This window comes from Setaria viridis, chromosome 3, assembly GCF_005286985.2.
Source record: "Setaria viridis chromosome 3, Setaria_viridis_v4.0, whole genome shotgun sequence".
NCBI lineage: Eukaryota > Viridiplantae > Streptophyta > Magnoliopsida > Poales > Poaceae > Setaria > Setaria viridis.
Genome location: NC_048265.2, coordinates 12,981,865 through 13,005,201, shown reverse-complemented (window position 1 = coordinate 13,005,201; position 23,337 = coordinate 12,981,865). Strand labels below are relative to the sequence as shown.

General features: G+C 47.2%; 1 protein-coding gene and 1 pseudogene across 2 annotated transcripts; both read right to left on the bottom strand.

Annotated features, from left to right (window-relative positions):
- Nucleotides 1-1,337: 1,337 nt before the first annotated feature.
- On the bottom strand, nucleotides 1,338-3,367 carry LOC117847045 (O-methyltransferase ZRP4-like; annotated as a pseudogene).
- A 12,063-nt stretch (nucleotides 3,368-15,430) lies between these two features.
- Nucleotides 15,431-16,813, bottom strand: LOC117847044 (O-methyltransferase ZRP4). 2 transcript variants are annotated; one of them, XM_034728191.2, is made up of 2 exons: nucleotides 15,973-16,811; nucleotides 15,431-15,830 (listed from the first exon to the last, which is right to left on the bottom strand). In XM_034728191.2, exons 1-2 carry the CDS (start codon nucleotides 16,768-16,770, stop codon nucleotides 15,528-15,530), a joined length of 1,101 nt encoding a protein of 366 aa, XP_034584082.1. In that variant the 5' UTR covers nucleotides 16,771-16,811; the 3' UTR covers nucleotides 15,431-15,527. The 2 variants fall into 2 exon arrangements, with proteins under 2 accessions (XP_034584082.1, XP_072148802.1); XM_072292701.1 differs by having other exon boundaries at nucleotides 15,645-15,830; nucleotides 15,953-16,813.
- Nucleotides 16,814-23,337: the final 6,524 nt, after the last annotated feature.

Below are 23,337 nucleotides of genomic sequence, written 5' to 3'. Positions count from 1 at the left end.
AGGAAACGTTTTTTCATTCTACAGTGCCCCGTTACAGTGAACGTATCGCCTCCTTATATAGAGGCATAGAGTTACATTACATCATTCTGTATGTACCCTCACTCAACCACTACATTCGGGGCATATTCCGTAAAAAAGGGATTTTGATGTTTACACATGCCATGTCGGATCGGCATGATTACAATTATACCCACGTTCAACTGCTACGTTCGCAGAATATTCCTCTTTCAATCGTCATTTTCCTTTTGGCAAGGGTCCGGAGCTTCGGGCGGGTCGTGGCCTGGCTTCACGGTTCTCCCGTCAAGGTGTCGGACGTGAAGCCGTCCCAGTCCTCTTAGCGAAACCGTCCTGCACACAGAAAGATGAAGAGGAGACCTTAGTTGTTACGAGTGTCATTTCCGCCCGAAGGTCCAACAGCTTCGGATTAGACTAGGTGCACCGAGGTTAGTAAATTGGTTCTTGCCGGCTTCGGAGGTGACATTTGCTCTAGGCGAAACCGTTACGCTCATCAACGCTTAAGCCTACACGAGCTAGTAATTTAAAGATGCATAATTGTTAGAATAAATTTGGACCGTAGTTAATCAATATCTGCTCCGATCAATTTGTCCAGTGAAAAGGCACTAGGATTCAGTATTGGGAAGATGCTCGTCTTGTCTTGCACGATGACTTCTTCATGGCACCACAAGTGCACATTATACGAGCTCATTCACATGATGCAACCGTGCTGCCACCCCTGAGGGTGCAGGTGGTATCATCTAACCTGTCACCGCGCGCAGATCCATCTCACAACTAGTCCTACTGATGTCGATGTGCTCAGATAGTCAGATCTCACTGTCCTACTGATAGCGGTTGCAGTAACATGGTCACTCCTGACGCATCGCATGTGTTATGCATTGCAGGAACGAGAGCTCTGAGGAAATTTTCTGATTTAATGAATCCAGATATACAATTTTACAATCACTCGAGAGAGATAATTGGCATGAGCTCACCATCATCTCAAGCAAACCACTCCCGCCACAAGCATGCAGTTACTCCCGAAATCCTAATCTATACATGCAAATACTGTGGGCGCGGGTCAACTAGTTTGCTAGACTTGCTTGGGCACAGCCAATGCAAAGAACACCTAGTGTTCTCAGTTCTGCTTCTGCATGCTCTCTGCGCTCCACTTGAGCAAAACGTGCAAGGCATGACGACGAACTGCGCCACACTGCTGGCATGCGTCGCGACCTGCGATTTGGTTTCACTGATAGAAGTTGAGGGATAGGTGGACTGAAAACCATGGCATGTGAGTACCCGGTATCTTCAGAAAGCAGAAACTAATGCACACATTCAAAAAGCAGAAAACACTCGCACATTCAGCGGGCACTACGATAAGCCAGCAGACATATTTGGGATTACAAAGCCGCACAAGGATCATACCAGCTAAACCACCTGCAAGTACGTACCAAGCGTCCGTTCATGGGTACACCTCGATGATCGAGCGGACGCCCAGAACCGGTGTTATTTTGTAGTCACTGAATCCTGCTTCGAAGAATATCTTCTTCCACTCTTGTTCACTTCGTTCCTTGCCATTGACGACCATCATATAGATGTCGAACAAGGCTTGCATTTCTTTGTACCTGGGGTCCGATGGTCCTGCTCCGATCACGATATCCATGATTATCACCTTCCCCCCTTTTCTCTTGGAGGAATAGCTTTTCTGCAATTCTTCAGTATCATGACACACTCCTCGTCCCCAGTCATGCAAAACCCACTGCATAAAAACATTGAGAATTTGAGAGGGACAAAAAAACTGATATTAACTTTTTAAACGTTGATCAAATGTTGAATCGGTCCTTTGGGTTAGGTATAATTGTTTTTGGTAAATTTATGTTAATTTTCATATGTTCTTGTCCTCATTAATTACTAAAATATAGAACGTTCCACATTGAGCGCATATTTATCTAAAAGCAAATTATTTCTTTTGAAAATAATAAACAGAGGTTAGCTTTAGAAATATGTGTAGTCAAACTACTTGCTTTTAAAATTTAATTGCTTTTGGAGATGAAAATGATGCTAGTTGTCTTGAAATGTAGTTTTTTTTTCATGGATTGTGAATTTGTGATTTTCAACACTTTCTCAATATGTTACAGGAAATGTAGCAGTCAATCTATTACATTATCTATCAGTATGTTACTTACTAGTTGGTTTTTGTTCCTCCGTATCCTACAATGTCCATACCCAAAGGTTTGGATTCTCTCCAGAAGAAAATATGTGCACCCCTCAATGTTTCTTTTTTTTTTCAGGAACTTCCACTCAACTATTTAGATCCAAATAAAACATATAGTCTGCAGATGACATTTCATTTAACTTCAGCAGTGTGATATCTAAAAACTAAAACCATGACTTCCGTTCCCCCAGCCGCCGAGTTATATCGAAGCCACGTCGTCACTCTTGGTGAGAGGTCACAATGTGACATTCGTGCTTGGATCAAAAGAGTCCAACAACCTCAAGGTTGGTGTAACAAAACAGTGCAAACGTATCCAGAGCAGCATTAACAAGAGACTACAGCAGATGATGACGACCTACCTTGAAGAACATTGCATCTACCGGTGGGATGCTCTCAAACATGTCACCACCTACATAGCGCACTTTAGTGCCACTGGGAGCCTTGGCGACGACGTGGTCGAAATCCAACACACTACACTTCACATCCGGGAACGCCCTCGAGATGGCCTGCGCCGCCGCGCCGAGCCCCCCGCCGACGTCGACCAAGTATCCGATCCCTCGAAAGGCACCTGCGCACTCCTCGATGGCGATGTCCATGATGAAGCGGCTGTCCGAGACCATCCCGTCATTGATGAGCGCGTCGAAGGCCGCGTCACGGCTGGTTCGCTCCCACAAGGCCTCGCCGTGCGCCTTCTTGAAGATGCCCGGGTCCGGCAGCTCCTCGCGCTGCAGCCATTTGCCGAGATCGAAGAAGGGGGTGACCATGGTTGGGTGGAGGACCAGAGCGGTGACCGGAACAAGGTTCCGCGAGCCGACGAGGAGCCGGGACATTGGCGTGAGCGTGTACATTGGCTCGTCGTCGTCGCCGCTACCGGTTGGCGGGTGCGGCTGGACGCTGAGGACGCCGGTGGCGGCGAGCACGCGCATGAGGCGGCGGAGGTGGGGGGTTTTGGACGGGTGGGGCGTGACCCTGGCGGCTATCTGCGGGAGGGTGGCGCCGCCGCCGTGGTGGTGGATGGCGTCGGCGATGCGAAGGTCCAGGGCGGACTTGAGCGCCATGGACTTGATGTAGGCGAAGGTGCTGTGCCATAGCTCGAGCTGCGCGTCGAGCAAGGCCTGGTTGGTGCTACCGTCGAGTCCCATGGTGCAATGCGCTCTAGGTTTGTTTTAATTAGCGTCTTGTTGGAGGTACGTCTTAGGTGGACTAAGGCTATAAATCTCCTGTGTGTAAAAGAGGTCAAAAATAGGACTAAGAGCCTGATTGTAAGGATTAGGGACTCGTTTGTGGCGACCAAGGATCTCGTTGTAACAGTCTAGGGATCCCGTTGTAATATTAAGCTCCACCAATGGAATAAATGTAAACAGCCTCTTCCTCCTCCACCCTATAAAAGGAACCCAAGGGGTGCGAGGAAGGACTTTTGGCCATTTGCTTATTCAGTAGCTTGTCTCACCCAGTTCTCCCTCACCCAGTCTGAAGCTAAGAAAGGTTGCTGTTCGTTCCGTGTTGTGATTCAGCTTCTCACGAGGTTAGATCCTAATATTTGGCGCCCACCGTGTTTCGGCATGAAATAAAATTCACGATCACCATGAGAGATAAAGAGGTTATAAGCAATCGAAGTGAAGTTCGCAGCTCAGTTTGTGTTCTGCCCGAAGCTGCCCCGATCTCCCAAAGTGCACGAAGCTACAAACCCTCCCGAAGCTACTAGGTGCCTTTACTGACCGAAGCTATTTGTTACCCCAACATGCAACCGAAGCTGTTCATTACCTCAACATGCAACCGCATGGCAATATGGCATGGAAGCACCCAAACCTATTATAAGGATCAGCGGCAAACGAAGCTATTTATTATCCTGCATGCAACACGAAGTCACCGTAACCTCGCGGCCCACGACAACCTCAGCGGCAAGCCTGCCCGAGGTCAAGAGCTGGTGCCCGTCAATCACACTCCCGAGGCCACAAGCATCACCGGCCGCATGCAATTACACGGCACCGCACAGGCCCTACCTTCGCATGCAACAGCAGGCGACATGTGCATGCAGCGGGCATACAACACCGTACTACAACTCACATGCATGTGCATCCCCGAAGCCAACTGCTCACCAAAACTGCCGGGCTGCTCCCCCTCGCAGCAGCAGCTACCGAAGCCAAAGGAGAAAAATATATAGAGCGAAGCACAGTTTCTTCGCTCCAAGATAAATTATTTGATCACGTCACCTTCGTTCATTTCCATCTTGTATTACAAGCAAAAAAAAATCACTTGCTTTGGCAAGAGGAAATAAAGCTATAATGACCGTCGCTAATTTCTGGATAATGAGAACCAACAAATCCAATCGAAGCTCACCAATGATATAACAACATACAACTGCATGTCACGGACACGGTGAGAGCAAGTATAGCAGCAAACTTCGCAGCCTGTGTCTGGAGCAACAACGAAGCTAACAACAACGAAGGTGCTGAACAACAACGAAGCTAACACACAAAGCTAATAACTGCATGTCCTGCATACAACGAAGCTAACAACTGCATGTCCTGCATGCAACGGAGCTAACAACTGCATGTCCGAAGCTAACAACAACGAAAGTGCTGAAAACTCAAATCAATAGCGAAGCTAGCCTCGCAGCAACCATGCCTGGGTCTTCCTCAAGCCGCTCCACTACGACCTCTGGCTTGTCAGCTTTGTCTTCCTCATCTTCACCGGCTTCGCCCTTGTTTAATTCACCCCCAACTCCCAACTTTATCACTATGCAAAAAGAAGATTCCTCGTCACATCAAACTTGCGGTATACTAAATAGACGAAATTAAAAACTAATTGCACAGTTTTGTTGTATTTTGCGAGACGAATCTTTTGAGTCTAATTAGTTAATGTTTGGATAATAATTTACAAATACAAACGAAACGCTACAGTGTGCTACAGTGCTGTGACAATAATTTGGCACCTTCAAACTTTGGCAACTAAACAAGGCCTTCATCGTCGGGGCAGTTCTGTGGACCCGTGCCTTTCTTGTAGTGCCTCCTGCAGATGGCGCGCATGTCGTCACCAACTAGTCCTGATGACATCGTCCTGACAGCCCAGTTTGTATTTTGCTCGAAGCTAGAGCCAGCTAGCGCTGAGCGAAGCTATCTGACAACCGCATGCAGCCTCGCGAGAAGGACATGCAGTTCGGCCTGCCCGAGGTCAACTGCCGGTCCAGCACCCTTCAATTGCACTCCCGAGGCCACATGCATCACTGCATGCAACAGCAGGCAACGCACGCATGCAACAGGCAAGCAACTCCTTTACCACTCGAAGCTACTAACAAAGCAAGCTCCGCGAAACGTCACCAGCTACCTCCCAAGGTCACCAGCATCGCCTGAAAACATTCGCTCCAGGGAAGTGCCCGAGGTTATTACCAGCCTCGCCTGCAAGCAACCGCACGGCACGGACGCTGGCCCCCGTGGAAGCAAGCCTCGTGATGGTTTCTCTTAACCTCGCCGTACTACCAAAATAGCAGGCTTCTGATTATAATTATGTTGCCACTAGCATGGCCGGCGAAGCTAAGCCCATCCTCCCAGCTTGAAACAAGTCAGCGAGGCTGCAAAACACTAGAGCATCGATGTCTTTCAACTTAGCCTCGGTAAAAAAAAAAAACTCTAATCAGACTCCAACTCAGCAAGGGTGCAAAACACCAGAGCAACCAAGCTTTTGCAAGTACCGAAGCTGCTAGCATCGAAGCTGCTAGCAGGTAGGCAAGCTCTAACCTTGGTGTCGAGCGCCAACCTCGATGAAAATTCCTATAGCAAGCTAACGTGAATGCTCGCGTCGCCCAGTAGTCAGGCGAAGTACCGTGTCGGTTTCAACTCTAACTGCGAAGCTAGTAATTCTATTTCATCCAGCTGTCTTTTACCCAAGGCCCGTAGCTATAACAAGCCCCTGTTCCCGGACGTGATATCCGCCGCTCGTCACCAGCGCACAACAACAATGCAAAGTTGTCGGATTTCGAAGCTGAGGACAACTACGGCATCGAATTAGCTCACCCTCTTAACCTCGCAAAGCTACTGAACGACGACGAGGCAACAGAGCAAACCTTTCTACCACACCTCGCCTGCAAGACTTTTCGCCACGCGAAGCTACTATAGCAAGGGAAGCCCCACAAGGTTACCAGCTAGTACCCAGGGAAGCCCCACGAGGTCACCAGCCAGCAAGCTCCTGAGGTTACAAGCAAACCTTTTTAGCCTGCAAACCTTCTTGCCACGCGAAGCTACCGCTCCAAGGACGCTCCTGAAGTTACCAGTCCCGCCTGCAAGCAACCGCACGACACGGACGCAGCTGTAGCCTGAGTACCCGAAGCTGTTAGGCTCTCCCGAAGTTGTCAACCTCGAGTTCCAGGCGCATGCACAACCTCGTGGTAAAAAAAAAAAAAAAAACTGGCAGAAACTAAGCACGCATGCCAGCATGCTCGAGGTCAGGTTACGGTCCCACCTTTGCAAGCAACGAAGGCAACGCATGCGACGGTCCCACCTTCGCAAGCAAAGCATGCATGCAGGCACATGCATGTACAACCAAATGGAAGCAGTCAGCCAGGAGATATAAGTGCATACATGCAAACGCCGAGGCTACGGGCCTCACAAGCGAAGCTGCTAATTAAGCCGAAGCTCAGGAACCTCACAACTCAAGCCGCCCTCGGAAGTTCCGCAAGCCAATCCGAGCTTTTCTCTAAGCACCTTATCATGTGCAACGTCGGCATGCACACACCTCTCCCGAACGGTCGAGCGAAGCTACCAGCAAGCAAGGAGCCTCGGAAGCAAGCCATAACAAGAACCTCGCGCGCCATGCGGTAGCGATCCTCGCGGTAGGCATCGAAGCTATTGGTTCATAGAACATCAAAGCTGCTAACAAAACCCGCCCAGCTGCCAACCACGCGAAGCTGTTACTCATCGGCAACTTCGCAACCCTCGCCGCTAGCAACAAGCGCTACCCTCGCAGCAAGCTCAACTGGAGCGCGCCAAAGGACGCCGCGTTCACGTCCGCGGATGGCATGACCCGGTGCACGAGCTTCGCCGAGGCTCAAGCCGCATGCATGCACGCACATGCAAGCCGAAATTGCCAGGAGAGGAATGTGCATGCAAGCACCAAGTATACAACTACGGCGGCCACAGACAACTACGGCACCAAAGCCACCGTCGTAACCTCTCAAGGCTGCTCGTAGCAAGAGCGACCTCGACGGCAAACTCAAACCTCGGCATAGCTTTGAGTTCATCACTCCGCCGCAAGTACCCTCGCGACAAGCAGCACACCGAGCACACTCGCAGCACTTTCCGTCGAGTTAACCTCAGAGCTAAGCTGCGCCTTACGAAACTCAAAGCGAAGACGAAACCTCAGAACTAAGCTGCACTTTCCGTCGGTTAACCTCCCAGAGCTAACCTCGAACCTCTACTCATTCCGCAACCAGTTGATCTCGCAAGCCAAATGTTGTCTACCCTCGGTATAAGAGCACTTACAGCAAGTGTGTCGTACCCTCGCGGCAAGCATGACATCTACGGCAGGAACATTTGCAAGGCCATCGACCTCCGCAAGCACCTCATGTTTGACTCGGGCAATTCGACTCAAGGGCATTGCATGCCTACTCAAAACAGCAACGAAGCTCATGGGCACTCCAAGACGAGCTACTAGACAGGACATGCAGAAACATGCATGCACATGCATGCAGGCAGCCGAAGTAAAGGAGCTCGCACAACAAGGACCTCGCAGCAGCAACCTCGCCGTAGGAACTTTTACAACCCAAGGCTCAAAAAAAAAAAAACAAACTCGAGCGGTCCATTTGGCAGACCACCGCAACCTACACACAAAGCTGTTAGCAACCTCGCTGCTGCTGTCCTCGCGGGTCAGTGCAGAAACTGCAGTAACCTCGCGGCAAGCGTAGACACCTGCGTGAACACCTACCTAAGGCAAGCCAACAGGCGAAGTTGCATCCCATCCATCGATACTGCTAGAGGAAAAAAACAAGACCGTGGTTTTCTACATGATGAAGAGCACTACCTTATTGTTTTTCTATCAAAAGGTCATGGGTTGCTAAAGCTCAACGGTCCGAGCACGACACATATACACTGTCCATCGGGTGAATGTTACACGTGATAACCAGCTAAGACTCAAACCTTTGTTTGCTTCCTTAGACATCTCTTTTCTTCGTGCTTCTTAGATTCGCGCATGCCAGATTTGTATAACATGTCTTTTGCAAGTATTAGCTCTGAGATTTCCTGCTCCTTAGCTTCGGGTGAACCTTAGATTTCTTTCTCTCACCAACTTATAGGACTTAACCAATGCAAGTCAACTCTAGTAAGCATGCGACTATTTGAACTATTTATACATGTGGCTATCTAACCTATGCCAACATATCACTATCTCATTTTAATACAATGTCTTATCCCCCATGAGAATAAGTTCAAATTGATAGTCAAAGCAACCAAGAGTTGCGATATCGACTAGAGCTTGACGCTTGAGAAGTAAGTCCACAAAAGTTTGAGCATGAGCAAACTTTTGTCGACTTATCTATTTACTTGTATTGTTACAATATGGCGGATTCTAGTCATGCAAGTTACAACTCATATATTGAAATTTTCTTCCTCTAACATGCAGGTTCTCACCATTGTAAGTACTTCTTCACCCGCCTAAAGCTAACCCCTTTTATATTAGACTCTCGCACTTTTCATTTTCAGGGACATTGGTTTTCACCTCGTAACCAAGTCAAGAATCGGGGCATAATACATTGGGTTTAATGGCATATTGGAGTTATCTCTGTTGGAACTCATCAGTTATTGGCCTTCCACTATAATGGTGCCAAAGCACCAAGCCACAATCTTCGGATGCTGATTTAGGCGATTTAGGGCATCATTCTGTTGCGTACTCAAGTTTCAGTCAAAACCACCCACAAGTTGGCATTTTCTGCAGCCATGAGACATATCTTTGCATATGCAAGCATTTCATTCATATGCATCAAAGCATGCATAAAATCATCGCATTGCATAGACGCATTACTTTTATGCATAAATCGCATTGACAACAAGTTGCGCAACCTCGCGTGAGTACGCGGAGTAGAGTATGATTTTCCATGATTAAGTACAATAATAAGTTGTGTAACCTCGTACTGGTATGCGGAGGAGAGTATGATTTTCCATGATTAAGTGCAACAAAAAGTTGCGTAACCTCGCGTGAGTACGCGGAGGAGAGTATGATGATTAAGTGCAACACCAAGTTGTGTAACCTCGCGCTGGTATGCGGAGGAGAGTATGATTTTCCATGATTAAGAGCAACAACAAGTTGCGTAACCTCGCGTGAGTACGCGGAGGAGAGTATGATGATTAAGTGCAACAACAAGTTGTGTAACCTCGCGTGAGTACGCGGAGGAGAGTATGATTTTCCATGATTAAGTACAACAGCAAGTTGCATGACCTCGCGCTTTTATGCGGAGGAGAAAAGTGTGATGGCATCAAAGATTCAGCGCACCAATAAGTTGTGTAACCTCGCGCTTCTCATGCGGATGAAAAATAACGGATTCGGACGAGCCTATCAAAGATAATATATACTACACTAAACACCAAAGCATGCTATACGCGCAAGAAGCAAATTTTTCTCACCCCTTTTTTCTCGCTCACAAAAGAATCAACCTCGACAACCAGAGATGGCATCCAAGGGGCTCAACCTCGGCATTCAAGGGGCTCAACCTCGGCATCATCTACTACATCGGTTCAAGGAAGACCAACCTCGACAACCTCCGCCACTTCGCGTCCTCCCGCTACGTCGCCTCTAAGGGCTCCACCTCGGCATCACCCTCAATTTCGCCTCCGCTACATCGACTCGAGGGGCTTGCTCTCGGCATCGTCGTCAACATCGAGAACTTCCCCCGCGAGCACCAGCCAAGAGGGGCTGGGGTGTACTGGAAGACCAGTCCATCTTAGTTGTCGGGTGCCCGCGAGAGAAGCTCCGAAGCTGCTGCTACTGCCATCAACAACGAGTACTCCTGGAGCCCACGAGAGAAAGTTCGAAGGTGTTGCAATCACCGTCGGTGGTGACTACTTCGACTACATCGGCTTGTGAAGCAAGTATTGATGATCGAGGTTTAGGAGAAAAACCCTATGTAGCCATAGTCTGAGTTGTAACTAGGCCTCTTTTAATAGGAGCAACTATTAGGTCTTGTTGTGCCGGCCAAGACCAAATAGTCACTACGGGAAACAGGAAAATTGCCGAGTGCCAGGGGCACTCGGCGAAGGGCTAAAAGCACTCAGCAAACTGTTTGCCGAGTGTAACACTTGGCAAACGGCACACGGCAAATTTTGAGTCGGCAAACACGGATTTGCCGAGTGTTTTGTGTCGCGCACTCGGCAAAGTCTTTGCCGAGTGGCCAGAAAACACTCGGCAACATTTTTTGCAAAAAATTAAAAAAAAACAACCACCGGCCAGCCACCACCACCGGCCGGCCGCCACGTACCGCCGCCGCCTCGACCCACCCCCGCCCTCGCCCCGCGGCCGGGGAAGTAGAGTACTCGGGGAAGAAGGGGAGGGCGCCGCTGCCTCGACCCGGCGCCGCCGCCTTGACCTGCCGCCGCCGCCGCCCCGCAGCCGGGGAAGAAAGGAGGGCGCCAGATCTGCCGCCGCCACGACCCACCGCCGCCACGACCCGCTGCCGCCTTGACACGCCCCCGCCCTCGCCCCGCGGCCAGGGAAGTAGAGTACTCGGGGAAGAAGGGGAGGGTGCCGCCGCCTCGACCCGGCGCCGCCGCCTCGACCCGCCGCCCCGCAGCCGGGGAAGAAAGGAGGGCACCAGATCTGCCGCCGCCACGACCCACCCCCCCCGGCCGCCACGACCCGCTGCCGCCTTGACACGCCCCCGCCGCCGCCCCGCGACCGGGGAAGAAGGGGATCGGAGGGTGCCAGATCCGCCACCGCCACGACCCGCCCACTGCACGCCGGCCGCCACGACCCACCCCCACCGCAGCCACGACCCGCAACCGGGGAAGAAGGGGAGGGCGCCAGATCCGCCGCCACGACCTGCCCCCACCGGTCACCACGACCCGCCGCCGCCTCGACCCGCTGCCGCCGCCGCCCCGCGGCTGGGGAAGAAGGGAGGGTGCCAGATCTGGCCGGGGAAGAAAGGGGAGCTGAGGGGCGCCAGATCCGGCCGGGGGAGGAAGAGGGGAGGGGAGGGGAGGGAAGGATGTGCGCCGGGAGGGCCGGCCGCCGGCGGGGAGGGGAGGGGAGTGGAGGATGTGCGCCAGGAGGGAGGGGGCAGGAAGGGGGCGCTGTGGGGAGGACGGAGGAGACCAGGGGTGGGGGGCGGAGGAAAGGCCGCGGCGTGCGGCGTGGGTGGCCGGGGGAGCGGGCCGGGGTAGATATTTTGTTTGTTCGCCGAGTGTCCCAACGGGGACACTCGGCAAAGTTTCTATTTACCGAGTGCAGTAAATAAAACACTCGGCAAACTTTTTTCTCATTTTTCTTTTTTTTATAACACTTTCTTCTCCATTTATTTTGATATATTTTGAAAATACTTCATCAAATTACCTTAACAATATATATTTGATTGTTTTACTCATATTATTTTATGATTTTATGCGGTTATAGTCAAATTCAATTTATATGAATTAAAATACTATAATTGTCTTTAATACATTAAAATTATCCAGCAATTCCTAACAATTACCAAAATTTCACATGAAACAATACATGTTCTCTATTGACTATACAAAAAGTTTTGTAGTCAAATCATCACTCAACCATAAATTTGACTCCAAGTCTTATCGAATCCTTCTCAACGCTACTATTCCTCTTCTGAGATGTTTCGGTTTGTAAACATCGTACGTGACGAAACGTGCAAAATCTTCTCAATTTTTTTCCATAGCCTCCACGTATGATATCATCACATCATGACAAATCTCATGATTTTCAGACTTTGCTTGCTTTTTTTACAATTTAAAAATCATTCGGCCACACGTTCGTGATCATGTTTCCTGAATAAGATTTTTGAATTTTTTTTTCATTTCATAGGTCAGGTCTCAAATTGGGCTAAATAATATGAATATGATTTTTCTACTCATTTTATTCTATAATTTGAATCATTTGCAGTTCAAATTTGACTTATACCAAAATTTTCCTTGAAATGTAATTAATTAATTAAATATAGCAAACAAATCCAAAAATATACCAAATTTTAACATGGAGTACCACATGTTGTATGTGGGGAGTAGGAAAAATTTGAAGCTGAAAAGAGAAAAAAACTTATTGTTTGCCGAGTATTTTTTTTTTACACTCGGCAAACCCCTTATTTGCCGAGTGTTTTTTCTTTGCCGAGTGTTTTTAGGTACGCACTCGGCAAAGAGCTTGTTTGCCGAGTGTCCAAAAAAAAACACTCGGCAAACAAAAAACACTCGGCAAATTTTCAGTTTCCAGTAGTGAGTTGAGGGGCTACTGTTGGGGGTACGCCTTAGGTGGACTAAGGCTATAAACCTCCTGTGTGTAAAAGAGGCCCAAAAATGGGGCTAAGGGCCTGATTGTAAGGATTAGGGACTCGTTTGTGGCGACCAAGGATCTCGTTGTAACAGTCTAGGGACCCCGTTGTAATATTAAGCTCCACCAATGGAATAAATGTAAACAACCTCTTCCTCCTCCACCCTATAAAAGGAATCCAAGGGGTGCGAGGAAGGACTTTTGGCCATTTGCTTATTCAGTAGCTTGTCTCACCCAGTTCTCCCTCACCTAGTCTGAAGCTAAGGAAGGTTGTTGTTCGTTCCGTGTTGTGATTCAGCTTCTCACGAGGTTAGATCCCAACACGTCTTAGGTGAAAATGGAGAGGAAGACATCATATACATATATATATAGCTACTAACGACTACACGACGATAAGTTGAATACAAACCCTTCTTTCAAATTCCACTTGCCGCTCGTGTCCCCCTTGTGTCCAACCATATGATCGAGTGCCATCTCAGGTTGGGCTAGTGGGGGCAAAGCGTGATTTGTCTAATTCATGGCAGATCAAATAACCCACCCACTCGAGATCATCTGATTTAAAGCTAGCTACCAGCAGCAGCTTAGCCAAAAGAATAGTTTTCTTTGAAAGATTAGCCAAAATAATAATAATAGTTAATAATGTAGATGAGTATGTGCAGTTAATAAGAAGAGGCAGGTGATAGTGAGACTTTCCCTACATCTATATAAAATTGAGAGCACGTGTACCTCGAGAAAGCGACTTATCACACAGCACGCCACGCCTGCATTGGATGAGGAGTCTATCACTTCTGCTACAATCATCAGAATGTCATCAGATCAGTGAGAGCCAGTGAAAAGTGGTAGGCCCCGTGATCAAATCGAATCAGATATATGGTTGTTGGGAACTTGGGATGGAGAAGGCGGTTTTAATTTCTAGCAAAAATCCGTCCATATTGCGCCCTCCTCCAGCAGTCGGCGAGTGCCGTGGCTGACGACTACGAGGCCGGCTAGCGAGCAAGCGGTCAGGCATGTGCAGAGGCCGCGGGCTCCTGCTGGTTCCTCCGCCGCGGCTCTGCAGAAAATGTAGAACCACATATACATGTGATCATATGATTTAATTTAACTGTTAATTTCTCTCCATCCAACCGTTGATTCACCACATATTCATGTACTTCTCACCTACCCATTATCCATCTCACCAGTGATTCAAAAATAGATGCCTCAGATAGCTCACACAGTCTCATGCTAATGTGAAAAATCCATGTTCCTAGCTCTAAGGTCTGTGCACGGCGCTCTCTCCGGTCTTCGCTAGTTGCCGTGCATCCGTACGTCGTGATAGTTGATTGGTTGTGGCACGTGCGAATGAACAGTGCTTGAATCGACCGGACGTTGTTTGGGGTTGCTCACTTGCAATTGCAACTGCGGAGCGTGCGTGTACTATGTAGCCATATCATGTAGCAGTTGGGCTTCGGCCTTTTTATTATTGCAAGAGAGAGTAAGGAAGGAGAGGAGGAGAGAAGGTCAAGTTGCAGTGGTAATTTCCTTCGGTGGGAACACCCTAACTAGGGTTCAAAACCCCTCCACAGCAATTTTTGGACAATTTACTCCCAACCCTGCACCCCTCCCCCACGTTCACTCGCTCCTGCGCGTCCCTCCCGCTTTTGGCCCAGTCTTTAGCGATTCTTTGGAAGAAAAAACTGTCCAATTTTGTGAAAAAAACCACCAGTTCGTTGCATGCCTGATCTTTTATCTGGATCGAACCGGAGCGGCCATCAGTTCCCAATTTTTCCAGTCGAACCGGTGATCCGGTCCGAAAACTGTGCTCTCTAGCCCCGCCCCTGAGTAGATCACGTTTTAATCTAAGTTTTAGGTTTTCCCATGCCGAGTTTTCTGATGCTGGGGTTTTGGTGCTTCCTACAAAGATACCACCTACAAAGAGCTAGCATATAAACATGAACACTGATCTATGGCTGTGAAAATTGCTTGCATGCGTGGATGGATCATTTGATTCACAATCGAGCTCGGTGGCAGGTGGTTGCTTGGGTGCTTCGAAACAGTAACGGATTGGTTCTAGGTGCAGCAGCATGTCGCTATGACTTGTTACCTGATGCTCTTACTGCTGAAGTTTTGGCTGCTCGGGATGGTGTGCTGTTAGCGAGGGAGCTGGGACACAATAAAATAATCCTTGAGGTGGATAGCTTAAGTCTTGCCAAGACATTGCGGTCAAATGTGGTGGATAGATCCCCAATAGCTGCTTTAAGGCATGAAATCGAGGAGTTAGGCAGGTGTTCTGCTTTGCTAGTTTCTCAATTTCTTTTGTAAGAAGGGACGATACCAACTATGCAGTTCATGGCTGTGTGAGGAGGGCTCTCCATTGTAAACTGAGAATGTTCTTGGATCAGTTACACTCTTGAATGGCTTAAAGAGATAAATGATCAAGATTGTAATGCCTGCAGTGATTAATGAAACTCTGTTATTTGCTCTCAAAAACGAAGCGAGACATGGCAACACAAACTTCTTGTGCTTTCGAGTATAGGAAAGAAGTTGAGCACACGATATTTTCATAATTTCGTGTTTATTAATAGGGTCTGATAAATTTTATTTGCAGAAATTTCATATAATAATGAGCCTATTTGATGCGTTAAACTTGTGATAATTATCCTATTTTTTTTACGCAAATTTCATATAATGAGTCTATTTCGTATAATGAGGAATTAGAGGCAGTTTTTAGTGAATCATGCCAAAAACAAATTTCAAGGAAAAAATATGTGCCGAAATTCCAACAATATTTCTGAAATTTCATATTTTAGTTACCAAATTATTTTCCTGGCCCGAGCAGACTCACACATACTTATTACATAAATTTCTATGGGTAGGCTTCGATTATTGATCGGACACCTAGAACAGGTATGATCTTGTAATCGCTAAATCCAGCTTCAAAGATAATATTCTTCCACTCTTGCTCGTCTCGCTCGGCACCATTGATAAACATGATGAAGAGATCGAACAAGACTTGCGTCTCCACATGCTTCTGGTCTGACGATGACCCTGCTCCAACCATGATGTCCAATATTATTACCTTTCCTCCTCTTTCTTTAGAGGGTATAGCCTTCTTGCAGTTCTTTAAAATCTTGACACAGTCGGCATCACCCCAGTCATGCATGACCCACTGAAACCAAACGAATGAAAGTGACGAATCACAATACTAAACGAGAACAAAATTATAACTGTTTATGGCACACTGGTGTTGTTAACCTTTTTGCTTCAAATAAATCCTAGGATAGTACGTACGCAGTGGTATGGCCGTGTACCTTGAGGAAGACAGCGTTTGCCGCCGGAATGCTCTCGAACATGTCACCGGCGATGTACTTCACATCGGTGCCGGTGGGAGCTCTGGCGACAACACGTGAGAGCTCCAGCACGCTGCACTCGACATGCGGGAACGCCTTGGCGATGGCCTGGGTAGCGCCACCGAGCCCGCCGGCGACGTCGACCAGGGAGCTAATCCCCTGGAAGACGTTGCCGCACTCCCTGACCACGATGTCCATGATGAAGTCGCTGTCCGCGACCATCCCACTGTCGAAGAGCTTGCCGAAGCTTGCATCGTGGTCGTTCAGGTCCCAGAGGTCCCGTCCATTGGCCATCTTGAAGGGTGACGGATTGGGCATCTCGTGCTGGAACCACTCGCGGAGACCGAGGAAGGGAGACACGAAGAGGGTGTCGAGCATCAAGGTCAGAAAAGGACTCACGTTCAGCGCCGAGCCGACGAGAAGACGAGACGCCGGAGTGAGCCCGTACAGAAGCTCATCACCGCCGCCGTCGGCCGAGTGATGCTGGACGCTGAAGACGCCGGTGACGGTGAGAACACGCATGAGGCGTCGCAGGCATGGTATCTTTGACGGGTGGAGTGTGACCTCGGTGACTATCTGTGGGAGGGTGGCTGAGCCGCCATGTTGGTGGATGGCGTCGGGTATGTGGAGGTCCAGGGCGGTCTTGAGCGCCATGGACTTGACGTAGCCGAAGGTGTGGTGCCAGAGCTGGACCTGAGCATCCAGCCGCACGGCCTGCTGATCAGCGCTGCTGCTGTGTTGCTCCTTGCTGAGCGCCATGGTGCGTGCTTCTGTTTTGCTCAATTTGTTATAGCCTCCCTCGTGGGTGCAATACGTCTCCATATATAGACTTAGGGGATTATTGTTTTAAGTTACTTTTACAGTGGAAAAGTTAGATAATTTTGATGAAAATTTAGGGCTTAATTCAGATTGCCTTTCATGGTGGCAGATGCTGATTTAGAAGCATATCAGATTACGTGGCTATCAACGATGATTGAGTATAAAAATTGATGGCAGCATGCTTTTGTTTCTAGGATTTTACGTTTTTTTCTAGAGCCTCTCATGAGAATTAATATTGATAATAGTAAGACAACCCGGATTTGAGCCCTAGACTCATCGCGACTGCTTGCAGTTTTTGGTTTACTTTGGAAATAAATGGCATTATTCATTTATTGACAGGTGATGTGCCGGCACCTGCAGTGACTTCATAAAAAAAATGGATGCATGTGCTGTATTTGATAAGGATGGCATGCGTGCACGTATATGAGCAAATAGCTATATATAGTGTTTCGGAAAAGATAAGGTAGGCTTTCCCTGTACAAAAACTGGCTTAAAACAATGTCTGCAAGTCCAGAGAGCATGCCGCTACTGGAAAATTGAGCATTAGTCCTAACCCTTGGTATCAGTTAGTTTTTGACCTGGTATTAATATAAGCATGGTACCGAGTCTACTGACTAGTTCCCAAGGAACCTCCCATGATCCCCTTTAGTACCAGTTGGAGGCTCCAACCGGTACTAAAGGTCACCCATTAGTACTGGGTGGAGCCTCCACCCAGTACTAATTAATGTGCCTGAGGGCCTTTAGTACCGAGTGGAGCCTCTAATGGGTGATCTTTAGTATCTGTTGGAGCCCCCAACCGGTACTAATTTCCCTCCTATAAATCAGGCGTTTTCTTCCTCCTGCTCGAGCCATTTCCTCGAGCTCGGGCTTCATCCATTTACAGTGAAATAGGGGAGGTGTTTTGTATTAGTCAAATAAATTGATGTGAGGTTAGAGGAATACTTTTATAGTTTAGTCCTTTACAAATATGAGCTAAATAAATTATGGGGAAAAATATTTTTTTTCATATTTTAGTCATTTGCAAATATGAGCGAGATAAATTGTGGTACATAGAGATAATAAGATGAAATAGAGGTATATAATTAGTCATTTTTAGAATAAGCTACAATGGAGAAATTTTTCATTTATATGTTATGTTTGAGCTAAATAAATTGTGGGAAAAATATAATTTGTTCATAGTTTAGTCATTTGCAAATATGAGCTAAATAAATTATGGTACATAGAGATGGCATGAAGATGTTGTTGCGGCGGGTCAGGAACCTCCTTTTAGTGGTCGTTATGCTCCACCGCCAGTACCGGAGGTTTCAGGATGCACAAATAAACCACATGATGAGGCTAGATCACTGAAACCTTCGTCTTCACCGCCCAATGATACTTAAAGTCCTGGATAGTACTCAGTGGATGGTTTGTCGTAGTGTATCATGTTGTTTGAGTCCGAAATTTAAATTTGTGTATTTCTATCTAAACTTCAACAACATTTGAGTTTGTCATAGTGTATCATGTTGTTTGGGTCTAAAATTTAAATGTGTATTTCTATCTAAACTTTCAGCAACATTTAAGTTTAATGGTATTTGTATCATGTTAGTTATGTTTCATGTATAATTCTATGGATGATCAGAATATCTTTGGTTCGGTAATACTTTGTAGATAGATTGGCAATGGATGTACAACGCGGACAAACGCTCCATGGACTATATTAATGGCTTGCGTGGTTTTCTCAATCTGGCAGAGTCCAACAAGCCGCCGTCTAGTTTCATTTGTTGTCCATGCCGAATTTACAAAAATGAGAAGCATTACTCATCCAGAAAGACTATTCACATCCACATATACAGTTCGGGATTCATGCCTAACTATTTTGTTTAGACCAAGCACGGGAAACAGGAGTTATGATGGAAGATGATGATGAAGAAGAAGATAGTAACTACGTTCCTGATTGGATTCAAGGAGGTGCCTTTGAAGATGCTGCAATGGGCGAGGCTGAAGAAAAGATTGTTGCAGAAGAAGGTCCTACCGATGATTTAGGTCAGGTGTTGCGAGATGCAAAGGAAGACTGCGAGAATGTGAAGGTGCCAAAGAAGTTCGAGCGTATGTTAGATGATCATAAGAAATTGTTGTACCCAGATTGCAAATAGGAGCACAAAAAGTTGGGTACCACAATAGAAATGCTGCAATGGAAGGAAAAAAATGGAGCTTTTGACATGGTTTTGATGAGTTAATGAAAATCATAAAGAACATGCTTCCCAAGGAGAACGAATTACCATCCTCAATGTATGAAGCGAAAAAGGTTATTTGCCCTCTGGGTTTGGAGGTACAAAAGATACATGCATGTCCTAATGACTATATCCTCTATCGCGGTAAGGAATACGAAAAATTGGAGGTTTGTCCTATGTGCGAAGCGCTGCATTATAAGATCAGGCGAGATGATCCTAGTGATGTTGAGGGTAGGCCATCAAGAAGAAGGTTCCTGCGAAGGTAATGTGGTATTTCCCTGTAGTACCACGCTTGAAGCGTTTGTTCAGAAACAAGGCACATGCAAAGTTGATGCGTTGGCACAAAGAAGAACGTAAGCAAGTTGAAATGATTAGACACCCCACTGATGGGTCCCAGTGGAGAATAGTTGACAGAGAATTTTCCAAGTTTGAAAAGGATGCAAGGAACATATGGTTTGGTTTAAGTACAGATGGATTCAATCCATTCGGTGAGTTCAGTTGTGACCTTATGTTCAACCTTCCTCCCTGGATGTGCATGAAGCGGAAGTTCATTATGATGCCAATAATTATCCAAGGCCCAAAACAACCTGGCAATGACATTGATGTCTACCTAAGACTGTTGGTTGATGAACTTTTACTGTTATGGAAGGAAGAAGGTGTACGTGTGTGGGATGAGGATAAAAAGGAGACTTTTAATCTACGAGCATTGTTGTTCGTAACCATCAATGATTGGTTGATGCTTGGTAATCTGTCCGGATAGATAAACAAGGGATATCGAGTCTGCACGCACTGTTTAGATAATACTTGCAATATGTATTTGAAAAACTGTAGGAAGTTTGTGTATACGGGCCACCGTTGATTTCTATTTCTTCCTGCTAAGCACCCATTAAGAAAGAAAGGGAAGTATTTTGAATGAGAGGAAGAAAAACATACTAAGCCCGTTCACCATAATGGTAAAAATGTGTATTTTCTATGATAAAGGATATGAGGGTAGTGTTGGCCATACATCCCCAGGCCCACGAGGAGCCATGTACGGACTCACACAAAGGACGTACTCGGTCATGTATCAGGACATGAAGACTACTACAAAGGGAAAGTAGACTACATGGACTCGTGAAGAACTAGTTGGAAGGGGGTAGGACTACTCTATCGAGTTAGAGTAGGACTCTCTAGTCACATTCGACTAGTACTCTTGTACAAAAGACTACCCTATAACTTGCTCCCCCGATATATAAGGGTGGGCAAGGACCCCCTCCAAACAAGTTCAATCGAATACAAGCATACAATTCACAGGATGTAGGGTACTACGCGATCTAGCATCCCGAACCTGTCTAAATCGTGTTCCTGTGTCACCATGGACTCCTTGATTTTGGCGACACCCACCAACCAAAACACTATCTCGGGTACTTCCTTGATAGGTTGCCGGGTTAAAACACTGATAGCTGGTGTGCCAGGTTAGGGAAGTCGTCAAAATTCTCCGCGCAAGATTGATGGCTGTAGTCATCATCAAGCCTGCATTCGCGTTTGAAGCGAGCGCAACGTTCGTCTTTGGCTCCTGGCTCTACATCGCTGATGGCATTGGAGGTTTCCAATGCTGCATCATCGAAGAATCGGAGAAGAAGCATCTCGGCGGAAAATCTCGTTGACATGAGGCGGAAGATTTCGTCAAGAAATTCGAATTTTTTGATTTAAACAACATTGGGTTCAACTACAACTCGGACTCAACCGTAACTCAGACTAGTCCGCATGAGCAAGCAATTCAGCCATCGTGTGGACTGGGTACAACTCCAAGCCGATTCCTGCTTGGACTCCGAAACGCGGCCACGGTTTATCAAAAAGCTCTATCCAAAGTCCAATCCAGACTGGAGTCAATTGAGAACCATGACTACGACTCAGACTATCTTGAAGAACTCCCCTTATCAGGTCCGCAGCAGGGTCTGGTAATCACATCAACACCGTAAGATAGATTCATCTACTGGCCGGGCATTAAGCCATCCTTTCTTGCCCAGGACAACGAGTCACGCCTCATCGCACACTTGGACATCCTCCCATACCAAGAGGGCACTCCACTCTCACCGATCCATGAAGAAGATGGCTCCACGGAGGTCATAACATCCGGCTCTAGAAGCTACTGTCCGGATAGAGAACTCTTTGTCGTTGTTTCACCAGCTGATGGAACAAGAACCTATTGGGATATGAGGTAGGCTATGCTAGCGCAAAACAAAAATTTTCTACCGCGTAAACCAGGAAAACTACCATATATGGATCACGGGATTACCACTCGATGCACTGGTGTGGAAGATGTAGAATCGCGTCGGGGCAGCGAAGTCGATCAGTGTAGTCGAACACATAGTTTGATCACGTCGACGTCGAGCAGCTCCTCAGCAGCTCGTCCATGTACAGCGAGGTCCTCCTCGTGCCGCGGCTTATCGGCGGCTCGTCGTGGCTCGTCGGCGGCTCGTCCAAATGCTACAGGTGCAACACCTCCAAGGTATCCACATGTGCAGGGAGGAAGCGTCGCAAGCTGGACTGCTAGGTCCATGAGTTGCAATAGGGTGAGGGCGTGGGAGGCGCGACGGCTATGCTTCGGCCAAAGGGTGTAAACCCTAAGGTGCCTCCACCCCTCTATTTATAGAGGTTCTTGACGGGCCTCTAGGTCCGAGGCCCATTAGTACTCCTAAACCTGATCCAATTCGAATCATATCCGAATTGGGCTTCCAGCCCCTTAAGTGTGTGACCCTATAGGTTCGGATACGTATAGACATGGCCCGAGAACTCTTACTCGGCCCAATAGTCGGTAGCGGCCTCTACCAAGACGTGCCAACTCCTATACGCACACGAAGATCATATCAAACGAACCGTCACGACATCACGTACATGCTATTCCCTTTGCCTCACGATATTTGGTCTAGCTCCAAGACGACCGCTCTTTCTCAATCCCGTGATTCGGAATCCCTTTGTAGGTTAACTCTTAACCGTATGTAGCATGGCCATGCATTTTCGGATACGATCACTCGAGGGGCCCAGAGATATCTCTCTCATTCATAGAGGGGCAAATTCCATCTTGATTGACCATACCTCATAGCATGCTTCTCGACAAACCCGAAAGCTACCTTTTTAACTACCCTGTTACAGTGTAGCGTTTGATAGCCCCTAAGTAAGTCGATCCACATCTTGAGTACATGCGACAATCTCAGGTCCAAGGACAAAGCGTACATGTCGTGTAAAGAGAGAACTACTTCTCGTGTTGGGTCAGTACTAGCATATGTCTCCACCTACGCCTACATTATTAGTTTGACATCTCCATGTCCATGACTTGTGAAACATAGTCATCAACTAATACATGTACTAGTCTAATATTCATGTGTGTCCTCAGATGAACTCCAACTAGAGACAACTTTAGAATAACCATACAAGTAAAGAGTTTCAGATACAATTCACATAATTGCAAATCAATTCAAGTAGCCTTTAATGGATATTCAAGAAACACAATATAAAACATGGATACAAATGGAATATCATCATCTCTATGATTGCCTCTAGGCCATACCTCCAACAGTCTCCTAGTTGCACTAGAGTCAATCTAGAAGGTATCTAATATCCATAGCTCTTACATGCGCATCATGCTTAGCCTGCGGGAGTGGCTTTGTCAACGGATCAGAAATGTTCAGATCCGTGTGTATTTTGCATATCTTGATCTCACTTCGGTTAACGAAGTCTCGAATGAGATGAAATCGCCGCATTACGTGTTTATTCTTCTGGTGATTCCTTGGCTCTTTTGCTTGCGCAATAGCCCCATTGTTATCACAGTAGAGATTTAATGGGCTAGACGCATTTGGGAACACACCAAGCTCAATAAGGAAATTCCTTATCCAAACACCCTCCTTCGCGGCTTCTGAAGCCGCGATGTACTCGGCTTTTATCGTAGAATCAACCACCGTCTCTTGCTTAGAACTGTTCCAGCTAATAGCACCACCATTTAGCATGAACACAAATCCTTGTGACTTTAAATCGTCTCAGTTGGTTTGGAAACTAGCATCGGTGTAACCTGTTACAACGAGCTCCTCACCTCCATAGACGAGGAACATATCTTTAGTCCTTCTGAAGTACTTAAGAATGTTTTTCACCGCCGTCCAGTGACTCTCACCCGGATCAGACTGGTGTCTGCTTGTCATACTTAGCGCATATGAAACATCTGGGCGAGTATTTATCATTGCATACATGATAGAACCGATAGCCGAAGCATATGGCACTCTACTCATATGATCCCGCTCATCAGTAGTCGAAGGACACTAAG